The sequence below is a fragment of the Helianthus annuus genome, chromosome 4 (genome assembly GCF_002127325.2).
Source record: "Helianthus annuus cultivar XRQ/B chromosome 4, HanXRQr2.0-SUNRISE, whole genome shotgun sequence".
NCBI classification, from domain to species: domain Eukaryota; kingdom Viridiplantae; phylum Streptophyta; class Magnoliopsida; order Asterales; family Asteraceae; genus Helianthus; species Helianthus annuus.
Window position 1 is genome coordinate 10168011 of NC_035436.2, and position 19462 is coordinate 10187472.

General features: G+C 35.8%; 1 protein-coding gene and 2 long non-coding RNA genes across 11 annotated transcripts in view; all 3 read left to right on the forward strand.

Moving 5' to 3' along the window:
* The window catches only part of LOC110932911 (receptor like protein 21-like), a 57808-nt gene extending 49322 nt beyond the window's left edge, over positions 1–8486 (forward strand). Inside the window, exons 5-13 of one of the 9 annotated variants that reach the window (XR_004892034.1) lie at positions 1416–1490; positions 1576–1734; positions 1835–1906; positions 2082–2222; positions 2305–2448; positions 2574–2645; positions 4919–5036; positions 5947–6090; positions 6223–7505. Coding sequence is in view for 6 of the 9 variants with exons in the window: in XM_035989725.1 (XP_035845618.1) it covers positions 1416–1490; positions 1576–1734; positions 1835–1906; positions 2082–2222; positions 2305–2448; positions 2571–2645; positions 5947–6090; positions 6223–8393 (2981 nt within the window). In the remaining 3 variants the exon portion in view is untranslated. Of the gene's footprint in view, positions 1–1415; positions 1491–1575; positions 1735–1834; positions 1907–2081; positions 2223–2304; positions 2449–2570; positions 2646–4918; positions 5037–5946; positions 6091–6222 lie in introns of all 9 variants that reach the window. The other 8 variants (XR_004892035.1, XR_004892033.1, XM_035989725.1 and 5 more) reach the window with 8 other exon arrangements.
* Positions 8487–14666: 6180 nt separating this feature from the next.
* Positions 14667–15354, forward strand: LOC110932912. The gene is made up of 4 exons (XR_004892037.1): positions 14667–14700; positions 14786–14944; positions 15045–15116; positions 15291–15354. It is a non-coding gene; the product is annotated as an uncharacterized LOC110932912 (long non-coding RNA).
* Positions 15355–15367: 13 nt separating this feature from the next.
* Positions 15368–16787, forward strand: LOC118491711. The gene is made up of 3 exons (XR_004892036.1): positions 15368–15431; positions 16445–16588; positions 16706–16787. It is a non-coding gene; the product is annotated as an uncharacterized LOC118491711 (long non-coding RNA).
* Positions 16788–19462: the final 2675 nt, after the last annotated feature.

Sequence of the window (19462 nt, forward strand, 5' to 3'; positions counted from 1 at the left end):
GGAGAGGTAGAGAAAACATCATGTTACAAATAAGCTGTGGGTTTCATATGTTTATCCACTAGTTATGGTTAAGGAAAGGGCGTCTTTCAACAAGATCAAGCAAAACTTCCTCGTCAAAGATTTCAAATGGTGGTGGTATGATGGGTTAACTACAGAAGCAGTTTTTGAGACCAACACAAAGGTATAGGTTCTTAGTATATTTGATTAACTCAATTTAATAAATTTCTCAAAGAATGATTTGTAGATTCTGAAGGACAACAAGATCTTGTTCGACAAAAAGTACGAAGATGAAGCAATGAACTTTCAGAAGCTTGTCAGGTTTTGCATCAGAAAAGAGGTTCATGCTGGGAGCAATGCATCTGGCTTGAACAGAGTTTAAAGACATATCGAGCTAATGCCAAGGGACAGTTTGTTGATGCTTATTTTGACAGTTAGCTCGATTAATCATTTTGGTTTAGATGTAATTACTTGTATTTATGGTCGCCCAGCTTGAACATGTAATTAGGGCCCTAATGGTGATTTAAGCCCAGTTAAGAGCCTAAGACCTCATAGCCCATAGCTATAAATAGTGCAAGAAAAAGGATTTTTGTGGTTAATGGTTTTCTAAAGGTTTTAGAGAGCTTGAATCCTTTGCTTAGAATACCATCCAGATTATTGTAGTGTTGTGTGGGTTTATTATTGAATAATAAATCCAGTTAAGATTTTTGAAGATCTGACAGTGTGAAGAATGAACCATCACCAGCAACATTCAAGTGGGAGTTTGTTGATGCATTTTTGTGGTTGTGGCTAGTGACGGTTTGGTTTTCGACCGACGTCGACGACGTTCTTCTGTCGTGTGACTCAGAGAACAGAGATTCAAGTGACTTTAAAGACTACATGGGCCAACGATTGATATATTATAAAGACAAACATGGACATTTGATGAAGAAAGACTTGGGCCATTGTCAATAACAAGGCCCAATCTATACAAACATGGTCCTGTGCATAAGTGACTGTCGCTTTGGATCCAATAGAAGAATACAAGGACTGTCGTTTAGGACTCCATGCTTATTAACCTTCGTTTGGATCCACAATGGACTGTCATTTGAGGACAAGTCCAAACGACTGTGAGACTGTCGTTTAGCATGTCTCTGTCGTTTGGGTCTTCACTTGTGTTACTATAAATAGCTGTTCTTTGTCACTTGTAAGGTGAGCTTGAATGAGCTAGAGAAAGAGTGTAGAGAGAGAGAGAGAGAGTTTTGGAGAGCTCATATTTGTTAAACGTTGAAGCCTTGTTTATTGATTACGTAGCGTCGCTCAGTTCATGGTGTAACTTGGATCATGATCATGCATGTGAAAGATAAATAGTTTGAATAGAATAAAAATTGATAACGTAATTATGAATGTATGAATAATTGTTTTATTTTGTATTACAGGATTATGCCATTTGACTTCCCTGGAGAAGTTGGATTTAGGTGGTGGAAACTATTCCGAAACACCAAGTATCCAAGGTAAAAGGAGAATGAAAGCCTCATTCCTCAATTCATCTGGTACTACAAACATATAAGACAATACTTTTTCTAATCAATTTTACAGCTTGTAAGTGCCTAATGAGATTGGAAAGACTAGAGAGTGTATCTCTTAGAGGTAACTATTTCAACAAGAGTATTATATCATGCATAAGTTTCCTCCCATCCCTCAATATTCTTGATCTTAGCGGTTCATTTAGACACGGAAGTTCTTTTCCAATGCAAGGTATGTAGATATCTTGTGAAATCCTCATCATAAAGAATGCAATTAAAATGTTATATCTCATTTTTACTGCTATTTATTAACTTATATAATTTTTTTGCAGAGTTATCTTCCTTGAAAGAGTTAACAACACTTGACTTGAGAGGGTCCGGTCTTAAGTCACTCACATTAAATGGTTAAGTTGTTAAAGTGCGATTTTAAATGCTAATACGTTTACAAGAAGAAACAATTTTAACAAGAAAAAAAAACATAAAATGATGATTATTTATGTAATCGAGATCACATCTAAAAAGACTTTAACAAGAAGAAAAAGCCAAGATAATCATTCGTGTATCCATCCTCAAATTCAGGTTCCATGAGCAACCTGCTGCACTTGAATCTTGAGGGCAATGAGTTCAGTGATGACATCATGAGGTCCATGGCTGCTTTTCCATCTCTAATATATCTTTCTTTAGACTATTGTTCATTGGGAGGAAGACTTTTCGGTAATGGTATGTTTGTGTCACATGCTTGCCTTCTTTTGTGTTGATCTTTCACATGTCTAGCTAATCATTGTCTTAATTGGACATTTAGGTACCAAATTGAGCAACCTAGTGCACTTGAGTCTTGTCGAAATCGAGTTCAATGGTGACTTCATGAGATCTATGGTTGCTTTTCCATCCCTAAGATTTCTTGATTTGGGCTATGCTGGCATAACAGGAAGACTTTTTGGTAATGGTATGTTTATGTCGTTTTTTATTAGCTTTTAATTGAATTGCATTTATCTACCTTTCTCTCTCTCTCTCTCTTTTCTTTTCTTTTATATTTTCTTTTATTTATTTATTTTTTTTGTTTTGCAGTAGTTCCCAGTATACCTAACTTGCAAGTCCTCATCTTGAACGAAAATCATTTTAGTGGACCTATACCGATTGAAGGTAGGCACTTCTTTGTTTTCCAACTTTGCTGTCACAATGTTGTGATCATGACCACCCTATAAAATGTGGTCATGACCCAAACCATGTCATTCAACACTCAAATCAACCACCCTATATATGTGGTCATGATCCAAAACACAATCCAAGTTTTATTTTAAATTTATTTTATGTAAACTATATTTAATTAATTAAGGAAAGGGGAGCATGGTTGTCATGGTTTAAATGATAAATAATATCCAAATATATGGTCTCCTAGTTATCCTAATAAATGTAAGAAATTCCATACTAACCATGGTGATTCCCTAATGAGGGTGGTGTAGCAAATCATCCACCATCCTAGGTGACAATACATGACGCATCTCATACCCCCATACCCCTTAGCTAGTAGCCTAATAGCATCCGCAATGAATTTATTTTTCAGAAATCACAACCACCCTACCATATCTCCCCTTATTACTCCACATCAGAATCACCAAATCTACACCATACTTTTATAATTTGAAAAATTGCTACAATAGTTTTTTACATATAAAAACTACTATTCATCTTCCATCAAATTGTTGTGAGTTTATGAAAACCAATAAACTAAATACTTGTAAGTAAGATAAATATAAAAGGGTGTACCTATTGGCACACTCAAATGCCTATATGCACACCAAAAAGGGCTTTTTTGTCTTATATGGACACCCTACAGTGTTGAGCTGTGTTCAAAGCGCGACGTTTTGCTCCGGTCAACCAGACAAAAGATTGACGGGTGTCTGACGGGTCTGTTGACCGGATCAAAACGCCGAGCTTTGGCCGCGTTTTGGTCCTGTCAACCAGACAAAAGACTAACCGGGTTTCTGGTTGACAGGATCAAAACGCGGCCAAAGCTCGGCGTTTTGGTCCGGTCAACAGACCCGTCAGACACCCATCAGTTTTTGTCTGGTTGACCGGACCAAAACGCCACTCTTTGACCACAGCTCGACACTGTAGGGTGTGCAAATAGGACAAAAAAACTTTTTTGGGCTGACTATCTCACACCAACTGTGCAAATGGTCTCCCCCATATAAAAATGGTGGAGGAGATATGAAAGGTTTTTAAAATGATAGATAAATTTTGAAAAGTGTGCTTTTTAGTTAAACTATAGGTAGAATATGATCGGTTGAGTTATAGTACAAATAGGTTAAAAAATAAGAAGGGTAAGAAATCATAGAGTGACAAGTGTGCAAGAAGGAATCAAGTGAGAAATGTAATTTTGTCAAAGAGAAAAAAATAATATACACATGCAATTCATATGTTAATTTACTATTTTTTAACCGTCGGTAACTTTTTATATGTCATTTGTTTAAAAAAGAAAATTATATCATAAAATCGAGTGTCTTATGATCTTTAACACGAGTACCCTATTGATAAACTTTTAACAAAATCCAAATACCCAGTTGCGTATTACAAAATGGACATTACGTAAAACACAATTAGTATCAAACTAAAAACACAATGGAAATTAGACTAAAAACACAATCGATGACAACAGATAAAAGACACAATAGACAAGATACTAAAACACAATGGACGTAACATAAAACGCAATGAGTATAAAACTAAAAACTCAATACAAAGTAGACTAAAAACACAACTGATAACAGCACATATAGGACACATTGGACAACAGAGTGTAATACAATGGACAATAGAGTAAAAACACAATGAATAGCAGACATACTAAAAACATAATGAATAATAGACTAAAATACAATGAACAAAAAAGTTAAAACACAGTTGACAACAAAACAAAAATACAATGGATAATAGATTATAACACAATGGATAGTAGACTAAACACAAAGACGATAATCTATAACACAATGCATAAAAAACTCACCTAGCTGTAGAACACAATAATCATAACCTATAACAAATATATAACTCAAAGATAACCCTGTCTTCATTCTGTCATACATTGTGTTATACATTTTCATAAAAGTGCAATAGACATAACTCAAATTAATATTTTGTTATAAATTTTAATAGTAACACAATGCGTAGAAACCCTAATAAAAATGTAATGACTAAAACCTAGTTGAAAGACACAATAACTAGAATCTTTACCCAATGCAATGAAAACTTAGTAAAAATGATTTTATTTTTATTTTTATATATAATAATATTTCACTCATATTAAATACAAAAAACCTTCGTTGTTATCATGGTGACTTTTTTTAAATGTTGTATGAAAAAGTTATAGACATTTTAAATTGATTGGGGGATTTGACGTATGGCCTGTTGGGCAGGAAGGTGGCATGGAGCTTTCCACCACGCCGTCACACCACCCAGTGCCATGGCTTGGAGGGGAGGGCATGAAGAATCCACCGGCATGAAAGGGAGGGAGGTGTGGCGTGACGGCTCTAGGTTGGTTGTTGAATAAGTTTGTTTAATTGGTTGTTGAATTTTAATTGTTTTTTTATTTTTATTTTTTAAAACGTCACGTGACCCTTTATGCTCCCACTGACCGGTCTGAACCTTAAATAAGGAAGAACAAAAATATTCCAACTTACTTTATCAATAAAAATAATTTATCCTAACCGGCTCCAATGATTACCGTCCACACTCTTATCCCTCATATTATGTCGGTAACTCTTAATACTAGTTCATCTTCATAGGTATTTTTTTTCTAATTTAGATGTTTTACTTATATTTGTTAAAGGAGTTGTTAAAAGTGGTCTATAAATTTTTTGCTATGCTATTCAATAATAATATTTAATAAACTTCAACTTATATTTGTTAAAGGAGTTGTTAAAACTTAAAAGTGATATAAATCTTATGTTATAATCTTCATTAATAATAGTTAAGTTTTATCCTCTATCTTTATACCACTTTTCAGTCGGTTTCCATTTTAACGAATCTTGACAGGCGGTGTCCTTTACTAGGTATTTTGTTGCAAGTTTAGTCATTTACACCCAACACAGTTAAAAAACCCTGTTAATTGTTGACAGGTGGTGTCCTTTACTAGGTATTTTGTTGCAAGTTTAGTCCTTTACACCCAACAACTAACAGGGTTTTTTTTAACTGCGTTGGGTGTAAAGGACTAAACTTGCAACAAAATACCTAGTAAAGGACATCCTCTATCAACATTCGTTAAAAATGACACCGCCTGAAAAGTGGTATAAAGATGAAGGATAAAACTTGTAATTTTTCCTTAATAATATTCAATGAACTGATCCATAATACCGAGCTTAAATTATCTTGACTCGTTATAATATTTTAGTCTTTTTTTAGTAATCCGTCTATCTAATTATCTCCTCTTGTGTATTTCATGTAGCTTTAGTGTCCTTCCACCGTCTTGAGATCTTAGATTTGAGTGGAAACAATTTTGTTGGAAGCATCCCGTCAACAATAAAGTTCTTATCTTCTCTTAAAGCTCTCTCATTTTCTTTCAATAGTCTCAATGGGTCATTAACTAATGGTAAGTTATGTAGAACAAAATTGTTTCAATTTTCTTTTTACATTACTTTTGCCCACTAGTTGTTAATATCCGTGCAAGTGCAAGCCATTTTTTGTCTTGAATGGTGAAACACATTTCTCTCTGTTTTGATAGGGTTGTGTGAGTTAAAGAACCTCAAGCAAATGGATTTTAGTGCCAACATGTTTGATGGAAACCTACCAGAATGTTTCAACAGGCTATCATCACTTAAGTTCCTTGACATCTCTAGAAATCAATTTACCGGAAAAATTCCGCCATCTCTCATAGCTAATCTCACATCGCTTGAATACGTTGATTTTAGTCATAACAAATTTGAGGGTTTGTTTTCGTTTAGCATGTTCTCCAATCACAGAAAGCTTGAGTTTGTTTCATTCAAAAATGATAATGACAAGTTTGAGGTAGAAACAGAAGAGCCTATAGGTTGGATTCCTATGTTCCAGTTGAAAGTTCTTGTGCTTTCAAATTGCAATATAAAAATGCCTAAAAGAAGCAGTGTTCCTTGCTTTCTACTTCACCAGCGCAAGTTAAAGAAGCTAGATTTGTCACACAACTCCTTGGAGGGGATGTTTCCAAATTGGTTGATCGACAATAACAGAATGTTGGAAGTTTTTAATCTAAGGGACAACTCATTTGGCAATATCTTTTATATGCCGTTATATAGAAATCCTAATACAATGTGGGTGGATATGTCTGGAAATCGCATGGTAGGTTCAATCCCGAGATATATGCCAAAGTTTTTTCCCCATATAACTTACTTAAACTTGTCCATAAATTCGTTAGACGGTGTTATCCCTTCTTCAATCGGTGATTTAGTTGAACTATACGAATTGGATTTGTCTCATAATAAGTTGTCTGGAGAAGTACCAACTGGGTTGTTGACCAACCTCTCTCAGCTATTTGTATTAAACCTTTCAAATAATAGTTTGCATGGCGAGGTAATTTCCACAAACTTAAACTTGGGAGACAAAGGAAGGCTTTGCTTAGATAACAATTATTTCACTGGTAAAATTCTACACACCTGGTCTATGTTAGAACTTGTTGATATTAGCAACAACTTTTTTACAGGTTTCAACCCTTGTTGGATAAGCAACATCACTACCTCATTTGAACCTGAAGGTTCATTGTTGTTTCTTGATATCTCACAAAATAGTTTTTCAGGGCCCATCCCATCCTGCCTAATTTCTCAAAGTTTAGAGCATCTCCATTTGGGTTCCAACAAATTTACTGGATCAATACCAAATTCCTTTGGTACTTTGAAAAATGTTTTGACTTTAGACATAGGCAACAACTACTTGTCACACATGATTCCTAAATTTCTTGGTGAATTGTCTAGTCTAAGGATTCTTCTTTTGGGAAAAAACAACTTTAGTGGTTCCATTCCAAAACAACTATGTCGATTAACTAATGCGAGTCTGATTGATCTATCCAATAACTTTCTTTCTGGCTCAATACCAAGTTGTCTACAAAATATTAGGGGCCCAAGTTACCAAGCTTTCATGCACACCAGGTATCTAGATGGTTATGATACTGATGGTCGATGGCGTAATTCACCAAATTTCTATTATCAGAGTATCATAACGAACAGAGTTACATTTCGAGAAGATCTGTTTAAAATAAAAGACGAAGTTTTGTTCACAACAAAAGCTCTCTCCCTTACCTACAAGGGTGACGCTCTTGATAGCATGTCAGGATTGGATCTCTCCTCTAACAAACTCACAGGTTATATTCCAGAAGAACTAGGGTTGTTGACCCATATTCATGTTTTAAACCTGTCTCACAATAAGTTGACTGGACCCATTCCAACTAAATTCTCTAATCTTGCTAGTATTGAGAGCTTGGACCTTTCTTTTAATAATTTGTCTGGCAAAGTTCCATCCGAACTGATTAAGCTGAACTCATTAGAGGTTTTCAATGTCTCGTTCAACAACCTATCAGGCACACTCCCAATGAAAGCACAATTTGGTACATTTTCCAAGGAGAGTTATGAAGGAAATCCACTTCTTTGTGGGCCACCATTGGAAAACAAATGCACAATGGAAACAAAGGAAACTCACCCATCAATTGAAGAAGGAGATGATGTGAAATGGTATGATATGGATATGACATCATTCTATGGAAGTTTTGGTTCCACATGGTTTGTGTCTATGTGTGGATTTGCAACACTTCTTTGGGTCAATCCTTACTGGCGTAGAAGATGGTTGGAATTGGTTGAAGAATGTATGTATACATGTTATTACTTCCTTTATGATTCAGTAAGGAAAGTCTCTATGTACTTATTTAAGTAAGGACTATCTAATTAACAGTGTGTATTAGAATAAAGACAATACTTGCATTCATATGTTTTTATACTTGAGACTCCTTTGTTTTATTTATGCAAAGAAGCGCATTGTTATCAATAAAATAAGCAATGGATACTTTTATCTTATTAACGTTTCGATATTAACCTTTAGAAACTAACTTAGACCTTTCTTGATTCCTAATATCTGATTGAATCTGGAAGTTCTTTTTATCAGTGTTTGAATGTCAAAGTTTTTAGTTATGAAGTGTATATGTATATTTTTATGTTAGTAGTTCAATTACTTGGTACTTCGTAATTCTGAGTGTAGTAGCAGTAGCAGTAGCAGTAGCAGTAGCACTAGCAGTAGCAGTAGTAGTAAAACGTATTCCAAAGATTTTGAATCATGTTGCAGTTCTTGACAAACATCAAAAATGCATTTCAACAGTTTTTAAAATTACTTCTGTTGCTTGCCCAGACCCGCCTACACCAGCATTGCATTGTTGATTTCCTACGACATAGAAAATCACTTCCAGAATATCTGGTAACCATCAGTTTAAGTTTAATGAATATTTAAATATGACGCTTTCTCATTTGTAATAACAGAATCATCTTGGCTTCATCTGCAGTTAGAACAAATGCTCTAGCATTTTTAGTGTTCTTGTTGTTCGCTGGTGGAGCTAATTTCGAACTATTTGGATTGATATAGCCTTTTTCTCCACAGTTGAAGCATAATCCATTACTAGATTTTCTCCTGCAATCTTCTTCCTTGTGTCCTGGTGCCTTACAGAAATTACAGTGAGTGGAGCATTTTCCCGAATGCTTCTTCTTGCAGATCCTGCAGTAGGGTGTAGAGGTAGAACCTATATTCCAACCACGGTTGGAATTACCATAGTGAAATTCCTGAGTGAGTCTTTGGGCTAGATTCCTCCTCTGGTCTTCTTCTCTAGTACGCACTAACTCATCTATCAAGGTGTTTGCTAGTTCTACCGCTTCTTCTATTGTTTGAGGTCTAGCTGCCTTGACTACATGCCTAATCTCCCCGATCAGTCCCCAGATGTAACGGGAGATTAATACTGGCTCAGGTGATGCAAGAGTTTGTACTATTCTAGCATATTCAAAGAATGTGGTAGTATAACCCTTACTATCTACCCCGGTCATCCTAAGGTTCAGAAACTTATTCGCTATCTGTTCCTTTTCATTAGGAGGGCAGAATTTCCTTTCTACCATATTTTTAAATTCCTCATATTCCATGCTATATACTCTGTCACTTCCCCTTGAATGGAGGATAGTGTTCCGCCATTCTAAGGCTGAGTTCTTAAACAAATTAGAAGCAAATATTAGTTTGTCTTCTTCAGCACACTTGCTTATTTTTAAAACAGCCTGAGTCTTTTCTATCCAACGTAGAGCTGCAATGGGTCCTTCATTGCCCGAGAATTCTATTGGTTTGCAAGACCAGAATTCTTTGTAATAACAACCATGAGAGATGGTTCTTCTTCTTTTGGGAATGGGCGCTTGAAGCATGGGTCCATTGTTCATGCTGTGTTCGGGTTCAGTTGGTCGCTTACTGCTATGCTTACTTTTATTATCAGCTTCCTTAATGGCTTGAATAATAAACAGCATTGCATCTATGATTCCTTGTGCCACTATGTGTTGGATAGCACTATTATCCACTTGGTTTCCATTGTTATTGTTGTTCGGATTCTCATTAATTGGGTTATTGTCATGCTGAATATTATCATTCTGGTTTTCCTGGTTCACTTCGTTGTCCATCTGAATTTTAAACATTTACCACATATTAATATTACAGAATAATATTTAATACAACCAATCACACAACAACACAGGTTGATCAAAAACGTCGAGCATTGCGACTTTTACTCTTTCTTATAGTGTGCATCTATTACAATACCGACTGAAATTTAAAATTACACTACTAGTAGTAGGCATCCGTAGTTTTTGTTTTCTAACACACATATTATATATTATTATATTGTATTATATTACTATTATTATAAACTTCTTCACCAACACCTCTACGAATATGGATTCATCCAGAAATCCATATTGCGCTCGTCGTACTTCCAGACGAGTCGCTCTCCCACCTGCCTCATCCTTTCACTATTCTCTAAGATTTCCTCACCAAATGTCCTATCTCCATAGGTTGGTTAGGGAACAGTGGTAGGGGTTGAGGTGCTAATATTTGCTCCAAGTTAGGGTCAGCTGCAGTGGTTGCTAAGATATGGAAGTTGGCTAGGATTCGATTAAGCAAATCTTGGGTATGAGCATCGGTTTCTCTTTTAGCTGCTGCTAACACTCTCTGTTCTTGTAACCTTTTCATAGATTTTCTACGCTCGTGTGCTCCTCTACTGAACCATCCCCTCTTTTTCTGAGGAAATGGCTCTTCAGATTGAGCCTTAAATACGAATATTCCTTCTTTCGTATCAGCAGAGTACCCCGAGAGGGCAGGCTGAGAAGAGGCACCTTCGCTTCTAGGCGAACCAGATAATTGACGGTACGCGTCAGATGGTCCTTGGTCGCTCATACTGTAAACTAACAAATAGTCAAATAACACATAACAATAATATGCACGTATTTCCGTAATTTATTTCCTAACAAATTGAATATTGGTGTCAGCAAAACACTTCAGTGGCTGAATCAGTGGCTTAGCTCTGATACCGTCTTCTATCTCAACCCCCGTCCCTCTATACAAAGACAGGAACGGGCGGCCGCAGCCAGTTTCGGTGGTATCTTGTTATTATCTAATTTGGCAGCGGAATTTTCATCAGGACCGTAATTAGGAAATATTTGATCAGAGTAAAATATCACATTTCCATTATATTAAATACATGGGATAAACCCAAGTTTGCATTGCACACATTTTCATAGGATTAAATCCTACTTTATTTAATAAAAAAATCTGTTTTATTTCAGGTAACTTTATTGCCACTTTTCCAAGCCTTCAGTGCTGTCCAACTGGCTTTTATTTGGCTTTCACATATTGTTACCTGAAACGCTTTTAAAAACATTTTGTCAGTGGGAAATACTGGTATGTGAATCCCAGTTAAATCAAGTTTTACTAAAAACCATTGTACAGTATTGAGGGCGATCTTGCAATTACATTTGTTTCCATGTTATACCAATTATCACCCACGGTACTGTTGAACCCGACTTGTGGAATGTTACCCCTCCAGTAACAAATTTTGTACACAAAACCCCAACATACCGACAATAATTGTATCCTTACAAATACTCAATAACTGTTTAATGTATAATTAATTAAGTGAGGTTTTGTAAAAGCAATTTGCAAAAACGAGATTACTCACATTGCTGTCTTAGGTTTCTTGTAAGGGTTTCCTAAGGATTATCTATAATTTACACAAATGCACACGTGTTAGTATAATAACCCATTTTAACATTAGTAATACCCTCCCCGAGACGGCATTCCAACGACTGCGTCGGACAGAACCACGACAGCCGTTACGGAACCCTAGATCAATCGGGCAGCGTAACTAATACGTATCCAGGGGTTATGATACTTACAACGGAGCAGAACTTCGTTATTTAGGGGGGGTATTATGCCCGAGATTATGCCTATTCTTTAAGAAATTCGAGCGAGAAAGTATTCGTGAACGATTTCTGACCGAAGGCCAATGCATGCTACTTATAGGGCTTCAATTCGGGTTCTACGCGGCCCGCGTAAGGGAAGACAAGGGGCTACGCGGCCCGTGTCAAAGGAGGTCAACGGCATAGCTAATCCAGGTCAGCATATAGGGTTGCCGGGTGTTGGGCCACGTGGCGGCCCAGGGTTTTGCCATCTTTCACCTTGTCGCGACCCGCGTAAGGGTTCAACAAGGGTTACGCGGCCCGCCTGAAATACGATTTCTTTGTTTTTATTTTATTTTTAATGTTAAATTATATTTTGGGCTTGGTTTTCACATACGGGGTGTATTTAAAGACATATTGGGATATTTTAAAATATATTAGGGTGTCAGAATATATTACGGGGGTGTCGGTTTTGGGTTGTTATATTTATTGTCAAGGATCTTGGTGCTTTTGACTATTTTCTAGAGATTGAACTAGTCCCTTAAGGCAAGAATTTTCTTCTTTTGCAAAGAAACACATCTCTGACCTCGTGCAACACACTAGCTTACCTGATTGCAAACCTGTTTCATCTCCCATGAGCACCAACCAACAATTAACTCTTGGTGGTAGTACTTTGTTTCTAGATCAAGTAAAATATCGTCAGTTAGTCGGGTACTTCAATATGTCACCTTGTCCACACTAGACATCACATTTGTGGTTAACAAGGTGTGCCAATATATGGACACCCCTACAAAATACCACCGGTCTACTGCAAAACACATTCATTGATATCTGAAAGGAACAACTGATTATTGATTGCTAATTCATCATACCTCCGGTCATCTACAAACTTTTACAAACGCCCATTGGCAGGGTTCCTTCACCTTGGGTGCTTTCTCAGATATCAATTGTGCTGATTTCCCGAATGACCATCGATCCACGGATGATTTTCCATATACATGGGCTCTAACCTCGACTTCTGGATCACACAAAAACAGAAAACAACCTCTCGGTCTTCAACATAATTTGATCACAAAGCTTTGGTAGACATAGTGGCCGAACTGAGATGGTTAGAAGTTTAACAAAAAGAACTTGTACTGTTGGTGCCAACAACATCAGATCACAAAGCTTTGGCAGGCACAATAGTCTTCCTGCCAATACGCTTAACACGTTAGCACAAATTCCTCTCGTGAATCATATAGTTAATACTCTTGGTCATCACATTGCTGAGGTTATTCGAAGAGAAAGTGCACATGGTTGGGATAAAATTACACTGACTGAGGCAAAGGTTGTTAAGGAGAGGTAGAGAAAACATCATGTTACAAATAAGCTGTGGGTTTCATATGTTTATCCACTAGTTATGGTTAAGGAAACGGCGCCTTTCAACAAGATCAAGCAACACTTCCTCGTCAAAGATTTCAAATGGTGGTGGTATGATGGGTTAACTACACAAGCAGTTTTTGAGACCAACACAAAGGTATAGGTTCTTAGTATATTTGATTAACTCAATTTAATAAATTTCTCAAAGAATGATTTGTAGATTCTGAGGACAACAAAATCTTGTTCGACAAGAAGTACGAAGATGAAGCAATGAACTTTCAGAAGCTTGTCGCTAGAAAAGAGTTTAAAGACATATCGAGCTAATGCCAAGGGACAGTTTGTTGATGCGTATTTTCACAGTTAGCTCAATTAATCATTTTGGTTTAGATGTAATTACTTGTATTTATGGTCGCCCAGCTTGAACATGTAATTAGGGCCCTAATGGTGATTTAAGCCCAGTTAAGAGCCTAAGGCCTCATAGCCCATAGCTATAAATAGTGCAAGAAAAAGGATTTTTGTGGTTAATGGTTTTCTTAAGGTTTTAGAGAGCTTGAATCCTTTGCTTAGAATACCATCCAGATTATTGTAGTGTTGTGTGGGTTTATTATTGATTAATAAATCCAGTTAAGATTTTTGAAGATCTGATAGTGTGAAGAATGAACCATCACCAGCAACATTCAAGTGGGAGTTTGTTGATGCATTTTTGTGGATGTGGCTAGTGACGGTTTGGTTTTCGACCGACGTCGACGACGTTCTTCTGTCGTGTGACTCAGAGAACAGAGATTCAAGTGACTTTAAAGAGTACATGGGCTAACGATTGATATATTATAAAGACAAACATGGACATTTGATGAAGAAAGACTTGGGCCATTGTCAATAACAAGGCCCAATCTATACAAACATGGTCCTGTGCATAAGTGACTGTCGCTTTGGATCCAATAGAAGAATACAAGGACTGTCGTTTAGGACTCCATGCTTATTAACCTTCGTTTGGATCCACAATGGACTGTCATTTGAGGACAAGTCCAAACGACTGTGAGACTGTCGTTTAGCATGTCTCTATCGTTTGGGTCTTCACTTGTGTTACTATAAACAACTGTTCTTTGTCACTTGTAAGGTGAGCTTGAATGAGCTAGAGAAAGAGTGTAGAGAGAGGGAGAGTTTTGGAGAGCTCATATTTGTTAAACGTTGAAACCTTGTTTATTGATTACATAGTGTCGCTCATTTCATGGTGTAACTTGGATCATGATCATGCCTGTGAAAGAAAAATAGTTTGAATAGTATAAAAATTGATAACCTAATTATGAAAGTATGAATAATTGTTTTATTTTGTATTACAGAATTATGTCATTTGACTTACCTGGAGAAGTTGGATTTAGGTGGAAACTATTCCGAAACACCAAGTATCCAAGGTAAAAGGAGAATGAAAGCCTCATTCCTCAATTCATCTGGTACTACAAACATATAAGACGATACTTTTTCTAATCAATTTTACAGCTTGTAAGTGCCTAATGAGATTGGAAAGACTAGAGAGTGTATCTCTTAGAGGTAACTATTTCAACAAGAGTATTATATCATGCCTAAGTTTCCTCCCATCCCTCAATATTCTTGATCTTAGCGCTTAATTTAGACTCGGAAGTTCTTTTCCAATGCAAGGTATGTAGATATCTTGTGAAATTCTCATCATAAAGAATACAATTAAAATGTTATATCTCATTTTTACTGCTATTTATTAACTTATATAATTTTTTTGCAGAGTTATCTTCCTTGAAAGAGTTAACAACACTTGACTTGAGAGGGTCCGGTCTTAAGTCACTCACATTAAATGGTTAAGTTGTTAAAGTGCGATTTTAAATGCTAATACGTTTACAAGAAGAAACAATTTTAACAAGAAAAAAAACATAAAATGATGATTATTTATGTAATTGAGATCACATCTAAAAAGACTTTAACAAGAAGAAAAAGCCAAGATAATCATTCGTGTATTCATCCTCAAATTCAGGTTCCATGAGCAACCTGCTGCACTTGAATCTTGAGGGCAATGAGTTTAGTGATGACATCATGAGGTCCATGGCTGCTTTTCCATCTCTAAGATATCTTTCTTTAGACTATTGTTCATTGGGAGGAAGACTTTTCGGTAATGGTATGTTTGGAGTTTTTTTCTAAAAGGGTGTTGGTGAAAAACTTATTTACCAAAATAGGTGATTTGAAAAATAATTACCAAAATGGAGTTTTTTCTATATTTCTTTATTTTTTAACTAATCTGTTATAATTCTTCTATTTTTATTTAATCAGCCTATCACATTATATTCTTTTCTTCCATCTAACTCATTATATAGATTTTTTTAACTAACTTATTAATTATTATATATATATTTTTTCTTTTTTTTATAATGAAACCCATGTTAAAACAAACTGAGTGCTAATACCTCTCATTTACTGTTTTAATTTAATTTTTTTAAGATTAATTTTTCATTTACTATTGTTTGTGTAGTTGATTACCAATTCAAATGAAAACCCCTAATATAGTATTTCCTAAAGTCACATAAATTTTGTTAACAATGGGTTGATGTAAACATGAACACATGCCTCGTTTACAAAAAAAGAAAACCATGTTTGTGTTTGATTGTTTGTTCGATTAACGTTAAATAAATGAACATGAACTTGCTACTTTAGTGATTGTTTACATCTCTAAAATTAGAATGATTTAGCTCACATAAATGTAAAAGGAAATAAAAGGAAAAAATGTTATGAAAAAAGAATTATATTTTGGTTGGTTAAAAAGTAAATACAATATAAAGAGTAATTGTTTGGAGAAAATAGATTAAAAACGTATTAGGTTAATTGGAAAAAAAAAGAAAAAAATATAATAGATTAGTTAATAATAAAGAAATAAGAAATAACACTCATTTTAATAATTTGTTTTTAAAAATCACCCATTTTGGTAAATATTTTTTCCACCCTCACCAATTTGAGAAAAAAGTCATTGCAAAACATCTATTTTGGTAATTATTTTTCATATCACCCATTTTGGTAAATATTTTTCCACCTACACTCTTTTGAGAAAAAACTCGGTATGTTTGTGTCACATGCTTGCCTTCTTTTGTGTTGATCTTTCACATGTCTAGCTAATCATTGTCTTAATTGGACATTTAGGTACCAAATTGAGCAACCTAGTGCACTTGAGTCTTGTCGAAATCGAGTTCAATGGTGACTTCATGAGATCTATGGTTGCTTTTCCATCCCTAAGATTTCTTGATTTGGGCTATGCTGGCATAACAGGAAGACTTTTTGGTAATGGTATGTTTATGTCGTTTTTTTTATTAGCTTTTAATTGAATTGCATTTATCTACCTTTCTCTCTCTCTCTCTCTTTTCTTTTCTTTTATATTTTCTTTTATTTTTTTTTGTTTTGCAGTAGTTCCCAGTATACCTAACTTGCAAGTCCTCATCTTGAACGAAAATCATTTTAGTGGACCTATACCGATTGAAGGTAGGCACTTCTTTGCTTTCCAACTTTGCTGTCACAATGTTGTGATCATGACCACCCTATAAAATGTGGTCATGACCCAAACCATGTCACTCTACACTCAAATCAACCACCCTATAAAATGTAGTCATGATCCAAAACACAATCCAAGTTTTATTTTAAATTTAGAGTAAATTACGTTTTTGGCCCCTGTGTTATATCACTTTTACTATATTGGCCCAAAATAAGATTTTTTAACAGATTTGCCCTTGTGGTCCCTATATCTAACTATTTTGACCCCTGAGGCTAAATCCATCCCAAACCCTAGTTAATTATTAGACACATGACATGCACATGATGGGTAAATTGGTAATTTTCCCTCCCATCATCATCTAACCCGGATTTTTCAAGAACATCATCATCTTCAGCCAAGATTTTTCAAGAACATCATCATCTTCAACCATCATCATCCCCAGATCTTATTTAAATCTAACCCAGATCTCATCATCTTCAACCATCATCATCATCCCCATATCTTCAATTAAATCTAACCCAGATCTTTAAAGAACATCATCATCTTCAACCATCATCATCATCCCCACATAAACTTCAAACACAGATCAAAAGCCATCATAAAATTCAAAAGATAAACAGAAGAAACAGAGCACTACAGTCAACAAGCACGAGCATCAGAAGCAGTACAGTCAACAAGCACAAGCAATCGGAGCATATTAGGCAACTAAACCAAATCATAGATGACTGACTTGTGATTTCTAATCGAGCATATTAGGCAACTAAACCAAATCAGTCGATTCACTCATATAACAGAAGAAACAGAGCAGTACAGTCATGGGCTGCTGATGAGGTTGCGGATGTAAGGGGATGATGATGATGATGGTTCTTCATCTGGATTTGCGAAGATCATTGGGGGAAATCGAAGATCATGGGCTGCGGATATTGGGGGAAATCGAAGATTAGAGCAGTTCAATCCCAGATGTAAGGGCAATTGAATATTGGGGGAAATCGAAGATCAGAGCAGTTCAATGCCAGATGTAAGGGCTATTGCATATTGCGGGAAATCGAAGATCATGGGCTGCGGATGAGGTGGGCTGCGGATGAGGGGATGATGATGATGGTTCTTCATCTGGATTTGCAGTGCAAAAAGTGGAGGATGAGGGGATGATGATGATGGTTGAAGATGATGAGATCTGGGTAAGAAGTGGAGAAGGTTGATGGGAATTTAGGGCTTTTGTATATATATATATATATATATACATATATATATATATATATACATATATATATATATATATATATACATATATATATATATATGGGGGGAGTTTGACCCACAGTCATCACCAATGTTGCTAGTAAATTAAATAATGCCTAAGCAAAAGATAAACACAGATCTTCATTTAATATGTTTTTAATATGTGGGAGAGAGGAAATTACCATATTACCCATCATGTGCCCATCATGTGCCTAATAATTAACCAGAGTTTGGGTTTGGTAAGATTTAGGGGCCAAAACGGTTAGTTATAGGGACCACAGGGGCAAATCTGTTAAAAATCCTTATTTTGGGCCAATATAGTAAAAGTGATATAACCACAGGGGCTAAAAACGTAACTTACTCTTGAATTTATTTTATGTAAACTATATTTAATTAATTAAGGAAAGGGGAGCATGGTTGTCATGGTTTAAATGATAAATAATATCCAAATATATGGTCTCCTCGTTATCCTCATAAATGTAAGAAATTCCATACTAACCATGGTGATTCCCTAAGACCATGTGTAGTGGTGAACAAAAATAATGCCCCCACCATGGGGCATTATCCGACACGTGGCATTCTAGTCAACATGGGGCATTATTACAAAAGTGGTGTAGTGGGAATAATGCCTAATAATGCCCCTTCCAATTATTAAAAAAAAGGAAACTAATGTTGATTGCCTAGTCAAACACATGTCACATGCAAAGGTGGGGTTTTCAGACCATTGATTGGTCACATGCAAAGCTATTAGGCGTTGTTATTAAAACGCCGAAATCAAAGTTTTGAATTTTTTTTTAAAATAACGCCGGGCGTAATGGGTATATGGGCGTTTCCGGGCGTTTTTTTTTTCAATTTAAAAAAAACGCCCAACTACGGGTTGTCTAATGAGGGTGGTGTAGCAAATCATCCACCATCCTAGGTGACAATACATGACGCATCTCATACCCCCATACCCCTTAGCTAATAGCCTAATAGCATCCGCAATGAATAGCATTTATTTTTCAGAAATTACAACCACCCTACCATATCTCACCTTATTACTCCACATCAGAATCACCAAATCTACACGATATTTTTATAATTTGACAAATTGCTACAATAGTTTTTTACAAATAAAAAATACTATTCATCTTCCATCAAATTGTTGTGAGTTTATGAAAACCAGGAATATAATAAACTAAATACTTGTGAGAAAGATAAATATAAAAGGGTGTACCTATTGGCACACCCAAATGCCTATATGCACATCAGAAAGGGCTTTTTTGTCCTATATGCACACCCTACAGTGTTGAGCTGTGGCCAAAGCGCGGCGTTTTGCTCCGGTCAACCAGACAAAATACTGACGGGTGTCTGACGGGTCTGTTGACCGGATCAAAACCCTGAGCTTTTGCCGCGTTTTGGTCCTGTCAACCAGACAAAAGACTAACCAGGTG